The sequence below is a fragment of the Leucoraja erinacea genome, unplaced genomic scaffold (assembly GCF_028641065.1).
Source record: "Leucoraja erinacea ecotype New England unplaced genomic scaffold, Leri_hhj_1 Leri_628S, whole genome shotgun sequence".
Lineage (NCBI taxonomy): Eukaryota > Metazoa > Chordata > Chondrichthyes > Rajiformes > Rajidae > Leucoraja > Leucoraja erinaceus.
Window position 1 is genome coordinate 65,997 of NW_026576540.1, and position 10,705 is coordinate 76,701.

The 10,705-nt window shown below is 50.8% G+C and overlaps 1 protein-coding gene across 1 annotated transcript; it reads left to right on the forward strand.

Moving 5' to 3' along the window:
- Window positions 1-1,249: 1,249 nt before the first annotated feature.
- Window positions 1,250-2,508, forward strand: LOC129694331 (uncharacterized). The gene is given in 2 exon segments (XM_055631034.1): window positions 1,250-1,806; window positions 1,808-2,508. Coding segments are annotated over 2 exon segments (828 nt in total). The 3' UTR covers window positions 2,079-2,508.
- The last annotated feature ends 8,197 nt before the right edge of the window (window positions 2,509-10,705 follow it).

Genomic DNA, 10,705 nt, shown 5'->3' on the forward strand with positions numbered 1-10,705 from the left:
TCAGCATGCTCCACTTGAGATAGAGGAGAAACACCCTCTCATCATTCCTGGTCGCAGCCATGTTGCGAGCTTACTTGTAAATCACTACCATGAGAGAGTTAGACATCAAGGCAGAATCTTCACCGAGGGAGCTATCCGCACAGATGGTATCTGGATTGTGGGAGCTAAGAGATGCACTGCCAGCAATCTGCATAGATGTGTCACATGTATCAAACTCCGTGGAAAGACAGTAAGATAAGATAAGATAAGATACATTTATTGTCATTTGGACCCCTTGAGGTCCAAACGAAATGCCGTTTCTGCAGCCATACATACAAACACATAGACCCAAGACACAACATAATTTACATAAACATCCATCACATTGCTGTGATGGAAGGCCAAATAAACTTATCTCTCCACTGCACTCTCCCCCCCCCCCCCCCCCCCGATGTCAGAGTCAAAGTCAAAGCCCCCGGCTGGCGATGGCGATTGTCCCGTGGTCGTTAAAGCCACGCCGGGTGGTGCAAGGTCACACACCGGGTCTAGGTGTTAGAGCCCCCGGCGTGCGCTCGCAGAGTCCCGCGGCCATTCCAAGCCGCGCGGGGCGGTGATGTCAGGCCCCGCTCCAGGAGCTCTTCGACCCCGCAACTCGGGCGGGGGAAGTCGCCGTTGCGAGAGCCCTGAAAAGCGGTCTCCCTCCAGGGAGCCGCGGGCTCCCGGTGCCGCCGTCCGCAGACCCGCAGTTGCAGCCTCCGACTCTCCGGTCGGGCCGCAGCAGCAGCAGCAGCAGCAGCAGCAGCAGCAGCGCTCATCCACCGCTCCACCCGTTCCGGACTCGGCCAGCCCCGCGACGGTGACGGTGAGTTGTAGCACCAGAGTCCCCGGCTTCTTCCTGTTGGAGGCCGCTCCTCGTTGCGGCCCCAACGACAACGGAAACCCGACGAGAAAAGGTCGGGTCTCCAGTGCAGGGAGAGATTTAAAAAGTTTCTCCCCACCCCCACCCCCCCACACACACACACCCCAACAAAAAAAATAACAAAAACTACATTAAAACACAGACAGAAAAATAATAAAACGCGGACAGACTGCAGAGGCCGCTGCTGGCCAGAGCCGCGCCGCCCACCGGTTTATTTTTGTAGAACAGAAAATGGCAAATCTTCCATCTGATCGTCTCAGCACAGAACTCCCTTTTACAAACGTGGGTTTGGATGTGTTTGGCCCCTGGAATATCTCCACTCGCCGTACCTGAGGAGGTGCAGCGAATAGCATGAGGTGGGCTGTATTGTTCACATGCCTAAGCATACGTGCTGTTCATATCGAGCTGATTGAGTTGATGGACACATCAAGCTTCATCAATGCTCTACGATGCTTCTTTGCAGTGCGTGGTCCAATAAAGGTGATCCGCTCTGACTGTGGGACGAATTTTAAGGGAGCCTGCAAAGAGCTGCAAATTATCCTACAAGATGAGAACAACATCTCAAAGTATCTTAATGAGGAAGGATGCACGTGGCTATTCAACCCACCCCACTCTTCCCATATGGGGGGAGTGTGGGAAAGAATGATCGGGGTTTCAAGATGGATCCTTGACTCCATGCTTTCTCAGACTAGCTCCTCGCATCTTACTCACGAAGTGCTTTCAACTCTTATGACTGAGGTTATCGCAATAATAAATGCAAGGCCTCTCGCACCTATCTCAGCTGATGCAGAATCACCCTTTCTTCTGACCCCAGCCACGATCCTGACACAGAAGGTCTGCACCACTTCTCCTCCACCAGGATCCTTTGAAAATGCAGATCTATATCGTCAGCGGTGGAAAAGAGTCCAGCATTTGGGAGAGATGGAGACGAGAATATCTTCCTACTCTACAGAGCCGAAGCAAGTGGCAAGACAGTCAGCCCAATGTCAAGGAAGGAGACTTGGTGCTGCTCAGAGACTCTCAGGTGAAAAGGAACCAATGGCCCATGGCTCTCGTTACCAAGGCTCACCCTGACGACGATGGTAAGGTCAGGAAGCTTGAGCTGAAGGTTACCAAAGGAGGGACTATTAAGACCTTCCTCAGGCTGGTAACTGAAGTAGTGGTGCTTATGCTATCCTAAGCCTCTACCATGGACAGTTCCTTGCTTATTTTGTTACTCGGTTGTAAATAGTTTGTAACTGACTGTTATTAGAGAATTGGTAGTGGTATTGTGATCAATACCAGACGGGGAGTGTGATGTTACATGTAAGCAAAGTGTATTTTAGCCCCTCCTAGTGGTTGCTTAAAAGATTGCTGCCACCTAAATTCACTCTTGTTCAAAGATCTTAGAGCGAAGCAAGATAGGTTACTCTCACGCAAACGTGAGGTACGCTCATGGGCGGTTTCATGGGTGATTACAGGACACATTTTAGTAAGCTGACTCCGCCATCTTGTTCCGCCATCTTGTCCGCTTTCTTGCTCCCGCCTTCTTGCTTCCGGCCAAAGATTGGATCCGCAGCGGGGAGAAGGAGTGCAAGGCCCGGGGCAGCGGGGAGAGAGAGTGCGGGGCCCGGGGCAGCGGGGAGAGAGAGAGTGCGGGGCCCGGGGCAGCGGGGAGAGAGAGTGCGGGGCCCGGGGCAGCGGGGAGAGAGAGTGCGGGGCCCGGGGCAGCGGGGAGAAGGAGTGCGGGGAGAGAGAGTGCGGGGCCCGGGGCAGCGGGGAGAGAGAGTGCGGGGCCCAGGGCAGCGGGGGAGAGAGAGTGCCCCAAGGCAATATTTCTTATTTACAATGTTTCTTATTTAATGTCCCTTGTCTAGTCTGAAATAAAGTTAATTATTGGTTTGGAAGAAATATAATTGTGTGTGTTATATACATTTATATAATTTTCATGTATGTGTGTTTATAAACATTTTATTCTTTAACAAGAATCAACAGAATTATGAACTAATTGAATTATGAATCTAACCCTATATCACGCACAAAAAGTCCCCCCATGTCAATCACCCTGCGAGCCGGGTCGGTTCCGGTTACTACAAAATCAACTCAAACACTGCTTGTGAGCCATTTAAAAAGAAATGATTTAAAAAACATTAAAAAAGACAATTACCAGAATCAAATTTTATTCTTGACAAGAAGTTTGAACTGACAGATTTATGAATCTGACCCACACAAACTGTTGCCCCGCAACATTGATTACAGTGCGAGTCGGGTCGGGTTAGGTAGGCTCAGGTTGCTAAAATGGGCGTGGGAAAAATGCCCATGATCCCCTCCATAGCGTACTACACGTCAGTCCATTGCATTTAGCAGGAGTAGCCTATCTTGCTCCGCTATAAGATCTTTGCTCTTGTTCTCCATTTGTTGCTTGTGATCACATGATTGGACTCATGGATGAGACAGGCCATTTTGTATTGGGATTGTGGACAGCAATGTGCTCTGAAGCCCTCTCTGTTAAATCCATTGCCATCTGCCCGTGTTGAGCCTTGGAGAAGCTTTGTTGTAAGTTTACATTTCATGTTTCTTGTTTAGGGATAACTATTGATGCATATTATGTAATGTTACGTAGCTATTTGTGTATTTACTTCATCTTTTACATGGTTTAAGGAAGTTTTTTTCTGTCTTTAATTTCAGTTTCACAAAAAAGTGTTATGGAAGCATTGTAAAAAGCAAGTTGATGAAGACAAACAGATAAATGAAATTCAACTTTATTTCCACTTAACCCTTTCAGTTCCAAGTACACCTGTTTAGCTATCTGTTACTTTGTGTACAGCCACACATGCAAGGGGACAGAATAGAAACATATAAAATTATTAAGGGATTGAAGAGGATAGATGCGGGAAACATGTTCCTGATGTTGGGGTAGTCCAGAACCAGGGGCCACAGTTTAAGAATAGGCCATTTAGGAGTGAGATGCGGAAAAACTTTTCACCCAGAAAGTTGTGAATCTGTGGAATTCTCTGCCACAGAAGGCAGTGGAGACCAATTCACTGGATGTATTCAAGAGCGAGTTAGATTTAGCTCTTAGGGCTAATGGAATCAAGGGATATGAAAGCTGCCAGAGGAGGTAGTTGACTATCCCAACGTTCAAGAAACTGTTAGACAGGTACATACATGGATAGGACAAGTTTGAAGGGATATGGACCAAACGCAAGCAGGTGGGAGTAGAGTACCGGGACATGTTGGTCGGTGTCGGCCAGTTGGGCCGAAGGACCAGTTTCCACACTGCATCACTCTATGACTCCAACACAAAGTGCTGGAGTAACTCAGCAGCATATTTGGAGAACATGGATAGGTGGCATTTCACAGAGTGCTGGAGTAACTCAGCGGGTCAGGCAGCATCTCTGGAGAACATGGAAAGGTGACATTTCGGGTCGGGACCCTTCTTTAGACTAACACTATGTTTACAGATGAGGGGGTGATCGGCAGATGAGTGGAATGACAGAGGCGAGAGAAAATCAGGAGATAATAGGGTGTGAGATAAGGAGAGAGGAATGTATATGTGCAGCTTGAAGGGACATTGGTCAGGTAGCATTTAGAGTATTGCATACAGTTCAGGTTACTCCATTACTGGACTGATGTGGAAGCATTGGAGAAGGTGCAGAAATGGTTGAATGGTTTAAAATCAAGGAATTGCAAATGCTTGTTTACAAAAAAGGACACAAAATTCTGGAGTAACTCAGCAGGACAGGCAACATCTCTGGAGAGAAGGAATGGGTGGCATTTCGAGTCGAGACTGAAGAAGGGTCTCGACCCGTAACGTTACCCATTCCTTCCAGCATTTTATGTCTACTTAAACAGCGCCTATCCACGTCGCGATTTGTCAGCAGGCTGGAGGAGCGGGAAAAGGCCTTGCCACAGAGTTGGCAGGCGAAGGGGTGTTGGCCGGTGTGGGTACGCTGGTGCTGCCACAGACTGGACATGCAGGAGAAACCTTTACGAAACTCAGCGCACACTAAGGGTCTCTCTCTGGTGCATCCGCAGTCCCCGTGCGCTCTAGATATGCTTGCCGCAGTGGGAGCAGTCACACACCGGCGTGGACCCGCCGATGCTGCCGCAATCCCCGCAAGCTGTCAAATGCGTCACCACAGTACGGGCAGTTGTAGGGCTGGCCACTGGTGTGCACGTGCTGCTGAGACAGGGCGTGGGAGGCCCTGGCAAAGCGCTCTCCACACACCGGGCTGGGCACGGGACGGTCACCAGCGTGCACCTGCTGGTGGGAGAGTAGCTTGGAGGAGCAGGTGAAGCCCTTGCTGCACTGGGTGCAGGTGAAAAGGCGCTCGCCGGTGTGGATGCGCTGGTGCTGCAGCAGGCTGGTGGAGCAGGTGAAGCCCTTGCCGCACTGGGTGCAGATGAAGGGCCGTTCACCGGTGTGGGTGCGCTGGTGTTTCAGCAGGTTGCTGGAGCGGGTGAAGCCCTTGTCGCACTGGGAACAGGTGAAGGGACGTTCGCCGGTGTGTGCGCGCTGGTGTTTCAGCAGGTTGCTGGAGCAGGTGAAGCCCTTGCCGCACTGAACGCAGGTATAGGGGCGCCTGCCGGTGTGGGCGCGCTGGTGCTCCAGCAGGATGTCGGAGCGGGTGAAGCCCTTGCCGCACTGGGCGCAGCTGTAGGGGTGCTCGCAGGTGTGGGTGTGCTGATGCTTCAGCAGGTTGCTGGACTGGGTGAAGCCCTTGTCGCACTGGGAGCAGGTGAAGGGGCGCTTGCCGGTGTGGGTGCGCTGGTGCTTCAGCAGGTTGCTGGACTGGGTGAAGCCCTTGTCGCACTGGGAGCAGGTGAAGGGGCGCTTGTCGGTGTGGGTGCGCTGGTGCTTCAGCAGGTTGCTGGACTGGGTGAAGCTCTTGCCGCAGTCGCTGCAGGTGTAGGGCCGCTCCCCAGTATGCAGGCAGCTGTGTGTCTTCAAGTCCCTGGACAACTTGAAACCTTTGCCGCAGTCTGAGCAGGTAAAAGGCCGCTCACTTCAGTGCACCAGCTGGTGCTCCTGCAGCCCCGACAACCGGGCAAAGCTCTTGTCACAGCTGGAGCAGCCATATAATAACCATATAACCATATAACAATTACAGCACGGAAACAGGCCATCTCGACCCTTTTAGTCCGTGCCGAACACGTATTCTCCCCTAGTCCCATATACCTGCGCTCAGACCATAACCTTCCATTCCCTTCCCGTCCATATAACTATCCAATTTATTTTTAAATGATAAAAACGAACCTGCCTCCACCACCTTCACTGGAAGCTCATTCCACACCGCTACCACTCTCTGAGTAAAGAAGTTCCCCCTCATGGTACCCCTAAGCTTCAGTCCCTTAATTCTCAAGTCATGTCCCCTTGTTTGAATGTTCCCTACTCTCAGTGGGAAAAGCTTTTCCACGTCAACTCTGTCTATCCCTCTCATCATTTTAAAAACCTATATCAAGTCCCCCCTTAACCTTCTGCGCTCCAAAGAATAAAGCCCTAACTTGTTCAACCTTTCTCTGTAACTTAGTTGCTGAAACCCAGGCAACATTCTAGTAAATCTCCTCTGTACTCTCTCTATTTTGTTGACATCCTTCCTATAATTAGGCGACCAAAATTGTACACCATACTCCAGAATTGGCCTCACCAATGCCTTGTACTATTTTAACATTACATCCCAACTTCTATACTCAATGCTCTGATTTATAAAGGCCAGCACACCAAAAGCTTTCTTTACCACCCTATCTACATGAGATTCCACTTTCAGGGAACTGTGCACAGTTATTCCCAGATCCCTCTGTTCACCTACATTCTTCAATTCCCTACCGTTTACCATGTACGTCCTATTTTGATTTGTCCTGCCAAGATGTAGCACCTCACACTTATCAGCATTAAACTCCATCTGCCATCTTTCAGCCCACTCTTCCAACTGGCATAAATCTCTCTGTAGACTTTGGAACTCTACTTCATTACCCGCAACCCCACCCATCTTAGTATCTTAGCCATAGGGCTTCTTGCCCGTGTGCACCCGCCGGTGGGTGTCCAGCTCACTCAGGCACTGCCAGGCCTTGCCACACACGTTGCACTCACAATGCTTCTCCTTGTTGTGCCCCGCCATGTGGTCCTCCATCGAAGCCCCTTGAAGCTCAGCCCGCTCACGGAGCTGATGGAGGGGGGGCTCTCCCTGGCCGCCCTCAATGGCCGCTCACTTCCCCATCTGTCTGTCCACTGCAACGGCTCCTAAACCCTGCAGGAGGGGAACACAGAGGGTCAACAAGCTGCAAAACAGGACATTACTAACGCGTGAGCATTGCAAGTGCTTGAACGGTGGGGGGGTAGGTAGGTGAGAGTGTGAGGAGGGGTGCGGGGGGAAGAGGGAGGGGGGCGAGGAAGGTGTGGGAGGGGGGTGAGGAGGCAAGTGGGAGAGGGGGGGGGCTGCACCGACCTGTGTCGCCGAGTGTCTGGGCACCGCGTCGAGCCACCAGCCCATTTTTCAATTTTTCAAAACTCTTTAGATTCTGGAGTATTGCCTGAGGATTAGACGGTAGCTAATGTAACCCCACTTTTTATACAGGGAGGGAGAGAAAATGGGGAATTAGAGACCAGTTAGTCTAACATTGGTAGTGGGGAAACTGCTAGAATCAGTTATTAAAGATGGGATAGCAGCACATTTGGAAAGTGGTGAACAAAGTCAGCATGGATTTACGAAAGGTAAATCATGTCTGACGAACCTTATATCATTTTTCGAGGATGTAACTAGTAGAGTGGATAGGGGAAAACCAGTGGATGTGTTGTATCTGGACTTCCAGAAGGCTTTCGACAAGGTCCCACATAAGAGATTAGTATACAAACTTAAAGCACACAGTATTGGGGGTTCAGTATTGATGTGGATAGAGAACTGGCTGGCAGACAGGAAGCAAAGAATAGGAGTAAACGGGTTCTTTTCAGAAAGGCAGGCAGTGACTAGTGGGGTACCACAAGGCTGGGACCCCAGCTATTCACAATATACTGTATATTAATGATTTTGACAGGGGAATTGAATGCAACATCTCCAAGTTTGCGGATGACATGAAGCTGGGGGGCAGTGTTAGCTGTGAGGACGATGCTAGGAGGCTGCAAGGTGACTTGGATAGGCTGGGTGAGTGGGCAAATGCAGTTGCAGTATAATGTGGATAAATGTGAGGTTATCCACTTTGGTGGCAAAAACAGGAAAGTAGACTATTATCTGAATGGTGGCCGATTAGGAAAAGCGGAGATGCAACAAGACCTGGGTGTCATGGTACACCAGTCATTGAAAGTAGGCATGCAGGTGCAGCAGGCAGTGAAGAAAGTGAATGGTATGTTGGCATTCATAGCAAAAAGATTTGAGTATAGGAACAGGGAGGTTCTACTGCAGTTGTACAGGGTCTTGGTGAGACCACACCTGGAGTATTGCATACAGTTTTGGTCTCCTAATCTGAGGAAAGACATTCTTGCCATAGAGGGAATACAGAGAAGGTTCACCAGATTGATTCCTGGGATGTCAGGACTTTCATATGAAGAAAGACTGGATAGACTCGGCTTGTACTCGCTAGAATTTAGAACATTGAGGGGGGATCTTATAGAAACTTACAAAATTCTTAAGAGGTTGGACAGGTTAGATGCAGGAAGATTGTTCCCGATGTTGGGGAAGTCCAGAACAAGGGGTCACAGTTTAAGGATAAGGGGAAATCATTTAGGACTGAGATGAGGAAAACATTTTTCACACAGAGTGGTGAATCTCTGGAATTCTCTGCCACAGAAGGTAGTTGAGGCCAGTTCATTGGATATATTTAAGAGGGAGTTAGATGTGGCCCTTGTGGCTAAAGGGATCAGGGGATATGGAGAGAAGGCAGGTACAGGATACTGAGTTGGATGATCAGCCATGATCATATTGAATGGCGGTGCAGGCTCGAAGGGCCGAATGGCCTACTCCTGCACCTACTTTCTGTTTCTATGCACGACCCCCAGCCAACCGCCCTGCCCCGTGACGTACCCCCATCCCGCCCCATGACGCACCCCCCCGCTGGCCCGTAACGTACCCCCGCACCGCACCGTGACGTACCCCCGCACCGCGACGTACCCCCATGCTGTCCCGTAACGTACCCCCGCCCCCCACCCTGTCCCGTGACGTACCCCACCCCCGCCGTGACGTTCCCCCACCCCGCCCTGTGCGTCCCCCCCGTGACGTACCCCCACCCGTGTCCCGTGACGTACCCCCAACCCTGCACACCCCCCAACCAGTGACGTACCCCCCGCACCGCCCCGTGACCCCCCGCACCGCCCCGTGACGTTTCCCCGCACGCCCCGTGACGCCCCGTGACGTACCCCCGCACCGCCCCGTGACGTACCCCCGCACCGCCCCGTGACGTACCCCCGCACCGCCCCCCCGTGACGTACCCCCGCACCGCCCCGTGACGTACCCCCGCACCGCCCCGTGACGTACCCCACCCCGCCCCGTGATATACCCCCACCTGCCCCGTGATGTACCCCCACCCTGTCCCGTGACATCTGCCACACGCACGGCGCGCACGACCTGCGCCCTGATGTCACCCCCAATCAGAGGGGACTGCCGGCATTGCCCAGCCAGTGATTAGCGCTGAGTCACTCCAAAAGGATCTCGATACTATGGTTGAGTGGTCACAACAATGGGGCATGCAGTTCAACCCTTCCAAATGTGAAACTATGCGTGTCACCAGAAAGGGGAATCCAGGCGAAACATCTTACAACATACTTGGTGTCACCCTTGAAGAATCCAAACAAACCAAGTATCTTGGCATCAAATTGCAGAATGATCTGTGTTGTAATGGTTAGACTCATCATGCAACAGTGAAAGCAACAGGTGTCCTAAACTTTCTGAGGCGCAACTTTCATCATTGTTCAAATTATGTCAAGGAGAAGCTATACTTCACCCTCGTTAGACCTCATTTGGACTACGCAGCTGCAGCATGGGACCCATACACAAATAAAAACATTTCTTCTATCGAACGTGTCCAAAGACAGGCAGCTCGATTTGTTACTAACACCTATGAGAGATAAGCGAGTGTCACCAAACTTCCGAATTCTCTGGGGTGGAACCCTCTCCAAGACAGACGTGAAGCTCACCGTTTGACCTGTTTTTACAAAATGTTAAATGATCAGCTCGACATAGGTTTCAAGACCTACACCAAACACAGAGAGTGGTGAATCTCTGGAACTCTCTGCCACAGAGGGTAGTTGAGGCCAATTCATTGGCTATATTTAAGAGGGAGTTAGATGTGGCCCTTGTGGCTAAGGGGATCAGGGGGTATGGAGAGAAGGCCGGTACGGGATACTGAGTTGGATGATCAGCCATGATCATATTGAATGGCGGTGCAGGCTCGAAAGGCCGAATGGCCTACTCCTGCACCTAATTTCTATGTTCTATGTTTCTAAACCCAAACCAATTAGGAGCAGACGAGGGCATTCGATCCAATTTGTGATCCCATCTACAAAGACAGATGTGTACAGCAATTTGTTCTTCCCCCGCACAATTAAAGCATGGAATAATCTCCACCCAACCAGATGCAACTAAATTTAAAGTAGCGTTTTCTTCCCAATAACCCTTTCTGGCTTAAACCCTCCCTACACCACCTCCAGTTTAAATTCCGTTTGGAATATTTTGGAGGACCAAGAAACCAAGAACCAAGGGGCGGCATGCAACTTGGCGAGGTGACAGAGTGTTGTAGTCACTCAGTTGATCGGGCAACATCTGTGGGGAACGTGGATACGTGCCGTTTCACAGAAACATAGTGAATAGGTGCAGGAGTAGGCCGTTCAGCCTTTCG